Source organism: Cryptomeria japonica, chromosome 10 (genome assembly GCF_030272615.1).
Source record: "Cryptomeria japonica chromosome 10, Sugi_1.0, whole genome shotgun sequence".
Classification (NCBI taxonomy): Eukaryota; Viridiplantae; Streptophyta; class Pinopsida; order Cupressales; family Cupressaceae; genus Cryptomeria; species Cryptomeria japonica.
The window spans coordinates 615,708,883-615,722,859 of record NC_081414.1 but is presented as its reverse complement, the minus strand read 5'-3'; the positions used below and the strand labels follow the sequence as shown (position 1 = coordinate 615,722,859).

Here is a 13,977-nt window from a genome sequence, read left to right as displayed (position 1 = left end):
TGTTCTACCAGTGGAAGAGTAGGTGCCAGTTGATCTTTTGTTATTGCAACAAAAGCCCATCCATTATCTCTTGTTTCTTCATCAGAATCATCAGTAACTCCTTCATCAGCATAGTAATAAGATTTGTCTCTATTCTTCTTAAATCTGTATCTCTGATATTCAGGGTTAGGCTTATATGTTCTTTTAGCTTCTTCTCTCAATCTTGCATGTCTATCTGGATATATAGATGCCATATGACCAATTTTATTATAGTTAAAACATTTAAAAGGTGCTTTACCTTCATACTTACTTCCAATAGGACCTTTAGGCATTTTCCTTGCAAATAGTGCTTCAAGCTCTTCAAGTTCTTCATTTTCCCTCCTGATGTCTTCAAGTTCTCTTGCATAAAGTGCTTTCCAATCAGATTTATCAGCTAATGATGAAGATGTTGCAGATGATGATGCTTTGAAAGCTAAGTCTGTCTTAATTGTAGCAACAAGACCAAATTCCTCAAGTTCAAATGTTGAAAGTTTTCCAACCAAGGTATCTCTAGACACTGATGTATTAGACATGGTTCTTAACTCATTAATAGCAATTACTTTCATTTTGTATGCCGGTGGAAATGCTCTTAAAACTTTAGAAAAAATTTCATCTTCACTCAGGGAACTTCCACAACATTGTATTCCCAAAATAATTTCATTAACCCTTTCCATAAAAGCAAAAATTCTTTCATCTTCTTCCATTTTCAAATTTTCATACCTGACCCGGAAGCATTCCAGTTTTGCAATTCTGACAGTGGTATCTCCTTCATTCAATGTTTCCAATTTATCCCAAATAGCTTTAGCAGTAGATCGGTCTAATAATCCCATGATTTGTTGATCTGACAAGGTGCTCAAGAGTGCTTATCTTGCTTTGCAATCATTCTCTTGATCCTTAGCCAATGTAGGTGTTGTTCTCAAATTCTGATTCCCCTCTTATCCCTTATAAGAAATATAATAACTCTGTCTGCAAATAGAGAGATCAAAGAAAAAGAACCTCAAAGTAACATATGACAAGGTTTCAAGAACCTTCTATACTTTGAACTTATCCAAAGTTCAAGCGGGTATACCTTTTGTGAATAATTTCACACTTTTAAAATAGATCCATAGTAAACCAGTCCAAAACTAGTGAATCTTATCGCCTAAAAAACAAACTGAAATAATAAAAGAAAGCTTATGCTCATGTTCAGTGTTGATCTTCAAGAAATGTAGAAAGAGAGCTACAACTGATACTAGTGCCTTATTCGGGCTACAAAGTCATCTAAGTTAAACAAGGATTTCACAAATCAAATATCTCCATACATATCATCACTTTGGCTTCTATCAACCCCATACATGCCTGACATATATAAGAGTCTTTCCTAATTAGACTAGACAATGTTCATTAGATTCAAAGTCTTCAACAAAATAACATACTGACAGAGATATTCCTTTCGTATTTAATTCCTCTCCTAAAGAAGAAAGCTAAGAAACATATCTATAAAGACTGCATTACAATCCATGTTCAATTGAATAACCCTAGATTACCCAAATGAAACTAGTAAATTATTAAAAGCACACTAGAAGACAACACAAATTCTAGGCTCGAAAATTTATGGTCTGTATATTGATATTCATTTTGAAAAAATCTTACAAAACTCAGAATATTCTCTGTAAACTTAGAAAAAACCTAGATAGATTTATGCAGAGTTTCTTTACAAATTCTTGTGATCCTTTCTAATTAGTCCTGGTATCCATTTATAATAGTATGGATGCATACAAGCTTCAAACCTTTTCAAAAGGTTTGTTACAACAAACTTCTTGTTTGAACAAGAAGTAGCAAATCTTTTCCACTTTCTAACAACCCCTTTCCCGCAGTTGTCATTCTGCGGCTTCTTCCTGAACCTCTGCATCCAACACAACATACTTTCTTGTCCACTCCTGGTACACGTCATCAGCAGGTCATGAGAAGTTAAAAACTTTCCCTTTTGTCTTGGATAATCTCTTCCAAGAGTTCCTAATTTTATTGACCTCTGAATTTAGGAAACCATGGTGTGATTTAATTTTCTCTATCTCCTCAACCATTTTGACAAATAGGGAAGTATCATCTATATTAATGATTCCCTTTATCCTTAATGATAGGTTGGCTCCTAATTCATTAAGCCATATTTTTTTGTCCTTCAATTGAGTTGGACTAGCAAAACCCCCTGAGAATAATTCAAATACTTGCTCAGTGTACTCTTTCTTATGCAAGTTGATCTTCCTCTCTGCATTATCTACTCCTTCTATTAAATTTGCCAAATCCTTTGTCATGTCACAAGTGGATTTGATAATGGGGTCAGCCCCTGCCTCATCATAAGATACACATATAAGTTCAAGGTCCTCCTCCCTAGGCTTCCACTTATCCAAAATAGGCATTAGAACAACCTTGTCTCCATTGATCTCATTCCACATATCCAAAAATTTACTCATATTATTATACACCAATGATGATCCTACAGTGTCAGCAAAACTCAAAATTGTGGCCCTCACTCTCTCTCTATATTTATTTGCAAATAGGGTTTGAGCCTATTTTAGCTTCTCCAACTCCTGAGGAGTGATCTCAACTAATTGGGAACTAGAAGGTGTAGGAGAAGGTGGGAATTCAATGATAGGGCTAGTAGATGGAGGTTGTGCAGGAGAAGAAGCAATCATCAAGGTTGAGGACTCACCCCGATGGTATTGTCCTGCCAATTGGCTTTTCAAATCAGCAATGATGCTATCTTGGCTCATTACCTCTCCTTAGGCATCATTGTAAGCTTTTAACACTGTCTCCAACTTAGCTTGGAGATTTGCCCTTTCCTTTGCTTCCTTTTCTGCCACTGCAACACTAAATTTTGCAGTCTCTAAGACTGTGCTAGCAGCCTCCACCACTCCAGTATTTTGTACTCTCTTCACTATCATACCTCCAAGGTAGCTTGACTTTGGGGTATCCTTTTTCTTTTTATTTTCATCTCTTTAGAGACCACATGACCAGGGCAACATTGTCCTTGCTGAAGGTTACTCCTCCCATAGGCTTTGTCTCTTTCCTGACTGCCTCTAAAACCAAGGCATCTGCTATATCCCATTCAGGGAGGATGATTACACCAGCCTTTGCTACCATCTCCATTCCTTGCTCAAGAGTGATGGTCTTAAACTCAGTGACCATTTCTTGCTTTATTTCTTCCTCCACCACAGTTGCATCCTTGTGAGGCTACTCACTCTTTCTCTTCTACATCTGGCATTAAACTTATCAATATTCTGCTTCCACACAAATTGCATGAAAGCTCCTGTGGTAACAAAGTTGCTATCAGCTAAGAATTCCTCACTAGCTTGTTTAATGGCATGATCGAGTTCCTGGCCTTTGAACTCATTGGTGGTTATGTTCATCTCAGCATCTTCTGGCTCTTGAGGCATTCCATCTTAATTTCATCATAGGTATAGGCTATCTCCCCAAGACTCCCTAACTGCAACAATTGCTCAGCTGCTACCTTCTCATCTCCTATATGAATAGGGGATTGAGATGGGGAATACAAGGGCTCATTAGATTGCACTTCCTTTCCCACCCTTTGCTTCTTTGGGGAGTCCTGAATGTCAATTAAATCTTGTATTTTCCTCTTCCCTCTTGAAGTAGAAGGCTCCCCTGTTGTTGGCACTAACACACTGTACTTGGATTTTCTATGCAATACATAGTCACCAAGAGGGATTGCTTTAGTAGATGTAGACCTAGCTAGAACTAGTCTTGCCTTCTCAGGGTTGTTTTTAATCATTGCTTCCCTCTTCTCCTTCAATGTTTGCATTACATCTTCAAAGCAAAGAATTAGGAATTTTGCTTTTTCCTCAAAGGGGTGAAAACTGGACAAAGGTTCAAAGCTGGTGTCAAATTGGTGCACAAAATCTAGAGCCTTCTTGTAGGCCACCCATTTTTCTTTCCTTAGCTCCTACTCATCCAAATCAAACTCATTTTTGATGAGGTCTTCAGGGAATTGGAATTGGTGAGGTCTGCCTTTGCATACTGCCCTTTTCCTAAACATACCATTAAAGAAATCTTCAGGGTCAGAAAACCTTGACACTGTAGTGGACAAATGGTATTGTTGAAAGGATTCCTCAAAGCACTTCCATCCACCCTTAGTAATCACAAATTGATGTGATATTGTTACTGTAGGGAAAATTGTCCCTTTTCCTCTATTGGATAGCTCTACCTCTTGCACACTCCCAATCTGTCTAAGGATTTCTGCATTTCCTACTTTCAATGGGACCTGATATGGCAACAAAAATGGAGTGCCTCTGAAACCATACACTCTAAAAACTATGGAAATAGGGTACAAATACATGTCACCCCAATTGTGGACAATCTTGATTTCTTCAGCAAACTCCTTTGGCCTAAGAAAATCCAAAAGAGCTTTAGGGATCCTTGGATTCTCTGAGCATAAAAGAATTTTGATCTTGGATGCAAAGCACTTATTAAACTTTAGGTAGCTAGCATCTTCCTTGTCCCATGACATCACTGTGCTCCATAATTGAACTGGCATTTTCTCCCCATCCTTTTCTTTCACCAGATCCATTTCATTGGCAAAGTAGTCACCACCCTTGAATAGAAACATATGGATGAGAAGGGAGTACCATCCAAAAGGCCTATCCACCTTACCACTCTTTATCCCTATCAAGCCTACATAGATTGCATCAGTAATATAGGGGGCATAATCAAATGTGACTACCAAAGGAGGATTTAAAATTTGAGCTATCATTAACATGTAATGAGTTGGCATGTTCACTTTAGCATCCTCTCCAAAAATCTGGCAGAGTGACTAGTATAATCCTTTGGCTCTAAGAGTGAACAAATTTAAGGAGAAAGGCTCCATGGTAATAGGTCCTACAATAATCAATCCACCTATTTTAACAAATAATTCTTTAAGAGGCCCATTTCTAAGATGATTCCTCTGTGCATTGTAGACCTGAGCCAATGATTTAAAATTAATGGGCTCCAAATAATTGGACACCTCACTGAGCCCAAACACATTTCTGAACTCATCATCATTTATTTCAATGAGCGTTTCTCCATTTATATCCCTAACACTTTTGGTAATTGGGTCATAGTTGTGTGCAATCTGAGTTAGGAGATCCACATCCATGAACACTCTACAGACCACCAATTTACCTACATCCAACTCCCAAATACTGTTCATTAGGGCTGGGGAGTATCTCATGCCAAATCCAACCTTGAATAAACCCAAACCAGACAACCCTATCTGTGGGTCTCTCAACCAATTACCCTTGTCATACAATCCTTCTCCTATTCTCAAGCGAGGAGCCTTGGGCACTAATTCTTTAACCTTAGCTGCTACGTTTGTGGACATAGACAATTGTTCCAGGAAATCATCAGAAATTTATCTCTCCTGGTAATTAACTTTCCCTGTGAAGTTCCTTCTGGGTGCCATCTCAATGATATGCAAGTAATTCATTTACTAATCACAGCAATTCTTTAATAGAACAAAACCACAATTTAATCAAACTTTCAAGTAACTGGTAAGCAAGATACAAGAAAACTTGTTTTCGGCCTGAAGAACTCTGCTCTGCACCAGCTTTTCCGCAACAAATCTTCGAAAAGATGCCTACATTCAATTGATGTGAGTGTATATACGGTAATTGGGTTCTTAACTACGGCATTAACACCACATACTTCGGCCATCACCTTAGAATTGAATTCACGAATGAATTCAAAAATTTCGCTCCAACAGATCACAAAATGTCTGTGTTTCTATCACTTTCTTGTTTTGCCATTTTGCAAAGCCTAAAATCCGTGCTTCTTCATCAAGCAAAATCACGCCAACCGTTAGATCCAGCGAAACTTGCACAACTTTTACTTTATTGACTATTTTTCATCAGGCGACAGGCTTAGATGTCTATCGCCATTTCATGAAAGCTAAACTTCATGCACATTCACCCAGCGAAACCGCACGGGTCATCTGATCAAAAGGAACTTGATCAGTCTTTATTCTATCCTGTGACTGGCGGTTAACCCCACTAACTGTGCACCAAGCATTTAAGGCTAGCGGTTTTTGCTGTTTCATGAACGGTAACTACCTTGCATCTTTGGGCTACGAAATAGCGCCCACCATAGGATCCTTCTTGAGATACCTACCCTTTAACAAACTTAACTGGTAGAAGTGGGCCCTTTGACTCAGCACCATCTGACTTGGCAACCTACTGGCAAAGGAAACCAACGTGTCAATATTTTATTCGTTGAACAACTTCCACGGGATCCACTTCAGGTCCACCACGTGTATCTGACAACTTGCCTTTTCATCAGTGGTCTAATCCATCCGTTCTGCCATGACATCGACCAAGTGGCTGCCATGTCATTTCGCCATTTCGTGAAGGTTAAATCTCAGTCACCTTTATCTTGTGAAATTGTGCAAGTCGTCCGATCAAATAGAACTTGATCGGTCTTTATCTTTAGTGAAAACCTAGATGCTAGACCCACTTCCGCCTTTCACCACTTCGCGAACGGTAACTCACGGGCATCTTAGGGCTGTGAAATCATGCACGCCTTTAGATTAAAAGGAACCTGCTCACTGGTTAGGAAACCCGATTAAAAATTAAGAACTTTAGGAAAAGTTTAGAAAAATAATGCGTTGCTAGACCCACCTAGGAAGAAATAAGAAGGGGGGGGACACTTCTCACGACAAATGGACCCTTCTTTAAGTGAATAAAGTAACACAAAATTAGAAAGAGAGAGTTTTTCTCAAACCCTGGAGCGATTAAGACTTAAACCCTAAACCCTCTTTGGACCTAAAGCAATTAGAGGTAACAAGGCCATACCGGACTCAAAATTTTCATAGACTTAGCCAATTATGGGACAAGAATACCCATTTTTTAAACAGTGATAACAGTAGGTAGATTAGGTTGACCTGGTGTAGGACCAACATAACCATTCTGTGTAACATCTCATATGTCTCTTCCAATGCAATTCAGACATGTCTCCATTCTAATCTTCCATATACCATAGTTAGTTCCATCAAGTTTCAGACTGTCCTTCCTGAAATAGTTAGTTTCCATAGAATCTCCTCAAGTTGTTAAACTTCTGCAAAAAAGAGGACTTGGCTCTGATACCAATTGTTAGGACCCAGAGGCAACTGAGAGGGGGGGGGGGGGGGTGAATCAGTTGTCTAATAATTTCAACCCAAATACAACTTAACCAAACTTGATACTTAATACCGATAAACCAAACTTGATGTCGATAAGCAGATTAACAGTTAATATTAATACTAGTGAAACTTAATGCATGAAACAGAAAGAGAAACAACATCCACAACACATAACACAAAGATTTGTATGTGGAAACCTTGTAAGGGGAAAAACCACAGTGGGAAACCTTACCCACAATCAGATGATACTACTGCAGATAGTAAGTGTTTAAAAATGGGGTTTGCACATGCAAAAAATCCAGTTGCCTAGAGCTCCCTGCTCAATCACAAAATAGGAGTCACACTGACTACAATTGGATGATTAAATCCAATGATAATGTACTGCTCAAAGTAGCATCTCGAATGCTAAATTCAGTACCAATTAAGCTCTGATTGTCTTCTTCAAACCTTTCTTGAATCTTCAAATGATGTTTGCGTGAGTAGCTCTGCTTATATTCGCATATACTGAATATCACAACCTTATAATACCTTATTACATATCACCACGTTAATCTCATAGTTGAGATCTTACATATATACCAAAACCTAAGACCAAATGTGTAGGCCGGCTTACTAAGAATAATACAATAAAATATATTACAAGTAAGTCAAGATGCGATGCATCATGTCGGCTCAACAACTATATTAATTGATTGAACCATCTCCATAACATGTCGTGCTAATCTAGATTAGATAACGCGTGTCAGTCCATAACCTAGACCAATTTGCCGCTGACAATAAAGATGTAAACCCGATTAGACCAATAACCAAATCTCCAAAACCAAGTGGCCAAACCATGTCTTCGACATAACCAAGTGATCTCCAGATGATAACAAGTCATCCTCAGTGCCGGTGAACCAAATACCGATGACTGTGCATAAGTCACTGAACTTGCCGGTGAACATAACCAAAGATCTCCAGAAGGATAAGTGTTGATAAGTGTTGACGTCAATGACAAAACCAATGCAACATATCCATAATACTAACAAATACTAATGAGCATAGGAATAATAATATCGAGAGGTAAACATTATTACTTGAGTTATTATAAAATTAATTAGATTTGGGCATTAAGGTAATCACTTAGGTCATTAATGTTATAATTATTTATGTTATTTGAGAACACACCATAGTATTAGTTATCAATGTAAGAAACCATAGTATTAGTTCACAATTTCAATTTTTATGATGGAAATTCCTCTTGCAAGAATTTGATGGAGAAGTGAACATTAGGATTTTAAGACAAACCACTTAACGCTATAATTTTGGAAACTTTTATATTTTGATCATTTTTAACTTTTAGCAATTTTGAGAGGATGATGTGAAAGTTCCCTCAAGGTTTAGACATTGCACCATAAAAAACTTATCTCCACTTCTTGATTGAAATCCCACATTTTTCATTTTGTCTCAAAAGGTTAGTTTAGAAATTTGAGTCATTTGTAGAATAATAATAATCAAGAAACATTAGGATATTTGGATAATGGAACTAGTCCTTCCAAACTACACATAAAAACACAAAAAATAATTTATTTCATAGACTTAAAGACTTTGTGGGAGTAGATAAAATGTTAGGAGATAATATCATGATAAGAAAAGTGTTGATACACATTGAGATCTTATAAAATTGATGTTACAAGCATACCTTAACAAATAAGTAGTAGTGAGGAAAATTTGTGAAAAAGCAAGACATTATGAGGTCCTAAGAGAAAAGAAGCTACTCTCTTTGAACTCCATAATTCCACACAACTAAAGTTCATAATATCAAGGGCTTACCCATTTAACATTGATAATGAGGAAGTATGCGGAGGTGGATAGCAAATCTATAGGCAACACATGTTAGATGTCCAACAATTCATTAAAAGTGTACAAAAACTTTCTACCTTAGACCCATATAACTCTATGAGAAATTAATGAAGGAGTACACAGGTAATATCATTAAGGAAAATATTTTGTAGTCCATCAAGAGGTAACATGAACATTTTTTCAAGGATGCAAATATTTTGACCAATAGAGGGAAGGTTTTGTAAGAAACGCTAAGGCATCTAGAGATTGGGACAACAAGTTTAGATGTTTGGTAGTCTATAATAAGTCCACAAAATACTAAAAACTTAAAATTATCTCTAATTAATTGATACAAACAACCTATAACCTCAACTTGGAGCACTTGAAGCAAAGCCATCATTTCATTTTGAAGCATGCTCTCTAAGACCAAGGGAAGGAAAAAGAAAACTAGAAGAACAAAAGCCAAACCAAAAGCATAAACAAAAAGGAGGGTCCACACTTTGCAAAAAGTAAAATGGGGTGTGTGCGTAAGGCATAATAGGAACCATGATCTAGAATAACTCTAATATTGCAATTGCATCAACAAATGCTTACGAAGTTGATATGGCTATCAAATGAGCAATAACATAGCCTAAAGAACAAGGTTGTGTACTCTAAATGCATATACATGATAAACACAAAAAAATGATCAAATCTTAACAAAACCTAAACTCTTTATTGAAATCGATAATAACAAATTGTTTTGATATATTTAAAATAAACATTAACTATATCTACTCACACATATACATACAATATAACGATAAATTATCATAATTCAAATACCTCCTAATATTAAAACTAATAAAAAAATTTAATTGTAACCTTCTAACTTCTTTAATTAAATAAAAACCATGTCCACTCCCAATTAACTAAACAAGGCATGAAATTTTTAGGAGAACACTTGATTTCCCTTCCCCACATTATGTGTGTTCATGTTTAAAGATTTGGAAATTCACTATTTAGTCAATTAAGGGTATTTATTTAAATTGTGACTAGTGTTAATGTTTTATTGTCTTGTAAGACAAAGGAATAGAGAAACCGGAGGGGAGCTAAGGCAAATTCTCATACCTGAACTTTAAGCAAAAGACAAAGACAAAGACAAACATGAGCAGGTGGCCGCATCTCACATACCTTGCTTTTACAATTTTCCTGCCATTCACAGTGCATGGCTCAGATTTGTTTTAGCTTAAAACTGGACTCCACTTGTCCATGGAGATGACCCACACTCTTAATTCTATCGCCTCCACCATGCTATAAATCACCAAAGCACTGAGCTAAAATTCATTCACTCAGCATAGCATAGTCTAGGAAGAAGAAAAGATGAGAGCTTTCTTGTTATTATTTCTTTTGTGCCTTCCATGCAGTTGGTCATTTTCTAATGTTGTCATTAGTGGGCAACAACAGCAAGGGGAAGAGTATGGAAGGCAGCTGCAGCAGCAACAGACATGCAGAGTGAGGCATTTAAGAGCTCAGCAGCCATCTGAAATGATCAGATCAGAGGCTGGTACTCTCGAGCTCTCCACCAGACAAGACAATGAACAATTGGACTGTGCTGGTGTTGAGTTCATTAGGGAGACAATTGAAAGCGATGGTCTCTCCATGCCCAGATTCTATAATACCCCTGGACTGTTTTATGTAGTAGAGGGTAAGTTAGCTGTGCTTGACAGTTAATTGTCTGTGTGTTTATATGGTACGCTCAGTTTCAAGACTGGTTCTTTATATTTTGATTTTAACCGTATATTTTAAGTTTTGATCTATTTAGACGGTTTGAAATCAGTCTAATATGAATCTTATTAGAAAAGTTAGTGGGATTTTGGACGATCATTCTAATATGAATCTTATTAGAAAAGTTTGTATGATATTCAACGACCCACATAAACAAATAAAAAATCAAAATTTAGAAAATGATGTTTAAACCCAACCGCTATTTATTTATATTAAGACCCTATATTTAGACTCTAGCTCATCAAATATTTCTGTTTAGACCTTCTATTAGCAATATAATAAAGTATTCTTTTCTCTTATGATTATTGTAGTCAAATAGATTAATTTGCTCACCTATTTCTGCTCATTGGTCAGGTGAGGGTAGGCTGGGGGTGGTTTTCCCCGGGTGTCCTGAGACTTTCAGGCGGCCTCCTTTTGGAGCAGGACAAGATGAATGCCAACGAAGGAGGAGAGGATCAGGACAGGAAGGAGAAGGAGAGGAAGAAGAAAGGGGAAGTGAAGAAGAGAGGAGCAGGCGTGAGCAGGAATGTGCCCGGGACGAAAGCTCTCAGAAGGTGAGGCGAGTGAGGAGAGGAGATGTGGTAGCCATTTTTGCAGGAGCATCATTTTGGTGGTACAATGATGGTGACAGACCCCTTCGACTTGTAGCCATTGCTGATACATCCAACTATCAAAACCAGCTTGACAAGCGCTATCGTGTAAGATTTTGGCTTAAATAACATATTCTAATTTTTTTTGATATGTTTAGTTTTGTTAATCTAAAACTACATTATAGGTGGGTCTCAAAGTTTGGTTCATCTGAAATCACATTAATAGATGGGTTTTATGGAAAAAATTAGTGTGATTTTAAATGAACCACCTAAACAAGTTGGTTCATCTGAAATGGCACTGTAGACACGGATTTCAAAGTTTGGTTGATTAATTTGAAATTATACTAATAAACCGATCTTACTGAAAAAAACTAGTGTGATTTCAGATGAGCCACTCAAATAAGTTGGTTCATCTAAAATCAGACTATACATGGATTTCAAAGCTTAATTGATTAATCTGAAATCATACTAATAGATGAGTCTCACTGAAAAAAAAACTAATGTAATTTTAAACAAATCATCTAAACAAATCACATTGTATGATTTCAGATGAATCACCTAAATAAATGGATTCATCTGAAATCAGATCATAGATGAGTCTTAAAGATTTATTGGTTTATCTGAAATCATTCTAACAAATTATTGAAAGCTCAAGAAATGTTCTGCTCAAACTTGCCTACCCAATTCACTTTGTTCTCTGTTCTTTACTTTCTGTAATTTTGGAAAGAATAGATATATTGACTTTTGAATTGATGAAGACAGCCCTTCTATTTGGCTGGATCACCTGCAATACGGGAGAGAAGAGAGAGACTAGGAGAGGGAAAGAAATTGGGAGGTAATATGCTTGCAGGGTTTGATCAAAACACGTTGGCAGAAGCATGGGGAGTGGAACGAGAAACAGTGAGGAGGATTCAAGAGAATAACCAGGGACGAGGCCTAATCGTCAGGGTGAATGAACCGCGTCGGCAACGAAGAGATCCTGCGACTCCTCCGATTTCCTTCTGGGAATCCAATCTATTCTTCCACGAAGAAGAAGAAAGAGAGGGATTCAATCCCGGTGGATTTCAACAGTTGTTCTGCAACATGCGTCTGCGCCACAATGCTGACAACCAAGATGATGCAGAAATCTTCATTAGAGATGGAGGGAGGCTGAACACAGTGAACCGTTTTAAGCTCAATGCTCTCACACACTTAAACTTGGCTGCAGAGAGAGGCGTTCTTCACCCGGTAAGAGCTAGCTCAAAACTTTACTTTTTGAACTGATTGATGTTTATAAATGGGTGTCTGTAGCCATTGAAATCATGTACGTGGTGGGTTGCATGCAGGGAGCAATGTTTGCACCGTCATGGCTTGCATGCCATGCAATAATGTACGTGACAAGAGGAGATGCTCGTGTTCAGGTGGTGGACAACAGAGGAAGAAGAGTGTTCGATGCAACCGTAAGAGAAGGTGAATTCATGGTCATTCCTCAGTTTTATGCAGTTGTGAAGAGAGCAGGTGACCAAGGCTTCGACTGGATTACCTTCACAACAAGTCACAGGTGAGCTCGATTCTTATCGTACTATGGTTTTGATCTGAAAAAAGTATTGTGGGATCAGTTTTATTGATCATTTTGATTCTCCTGCAGTCCAATTCGATCGAGCTTTGTTGGAAAAGACTCTGTGCTCAAGGCAATGCCTCAAGAAGTTGTAATGACGGCATATAACATCAGCTGTGGGGAAGCTCAGGATTTAAGGTGGAATAGAGAACATGAGTTCTTAATTCTGCCTCCACGACGGCAACAACATGGTGGAGGCAGATCAGCTTAATGGAGGCAAAGGCTCAAACATGGGTTTTAAGATCTTCTCTGCTGTCCTAGACTATGTAAGGAGATGGGGCCATCCGGTCCTCATTCCTCTAAGTGAATAAGTATAAATTTAGTAATAAAAAATGTTTTTGTGCAGTGTTCCCTGAACAACTATAAACAATCTGTAGACATCCCATGGTTTGAGTAAGCATGAGAGTTAATTGCATTGAGTTTTTGCAGCTCCCAATATTTGCACTATAAGCATCTCTATGTGGTTATGAAAGATTTATTTTAACACTAGAACTAAGGAAACAAACAAACATAAGCGACTCTCATCTAATAAATGAAGAGTTAGAACTTACTAGTTGATCAAGATTTTTAGTAAATCTAATTTTGTGTAAGAGTTATAATTTTTAAATTTATTTTTGTATTATAAATAAAAAATAATGTGTTAGATTAATTGTCATATAAATCTTACAAATATAAGCAATTATAAAACAAAATTAGATATGAAAATGTTTCATAATTCTACATATATGATGGAAAAACTCCAAATCCCTACCATTAACTCCTTATGACTTGCATTTGTTTATGATTAAGACTCTATTCCATCTCTTTCCATCACTGTCTTCATTATTTCACCACTACCACACTATAAAAAGGCTAGACGACTTAGAAATCTGATCATAGTGTACCATACGAAGAAAAATGGAGAGGAATATATGAGAGCCCCATTACAATAGATAATGCATTTACTATCTATTTGGTCACGAGCTGCTATTATTTTTATAATATTGTTTCCACTCTTGTTCTTTGATATGATTCCTAAAATTCCCTCTATAGAATCACAT

General features: G+C 37.2%; 1 protein-coding gene across 1 annotated transcript; it reads left to right on the top strand.

Annotated features, from left to right (window-relative positions):
* Nucleotides 1-10,292: 10,292 nt before the first annotated feature.
* LOC131065418 (11S globulin seed storage protein 2) lies at nt 10,293-13,356 on the top strand. Its single transcript, XM_057999920.2, has 5 exons — nt 10,293-10,670; nt 11,105-11,448; nt 12,103-12,567; nt 12,666-12,880; nt 12,968-13,356. Exons 1-5 carry the CDS (start codon nt 10,346-10,348, stop codon nt 13,146-13,148), a joined length of 1,530 nt encoding a protein of 509 aa, XP_057855903.1. The 5' UTR covers nt 10,293-10,345; the 3' UTR covers nt 13,149-13,356.
* The last annotated feature ends 621 nt before the right edge of the window (nt 13,357-13,977 follow it).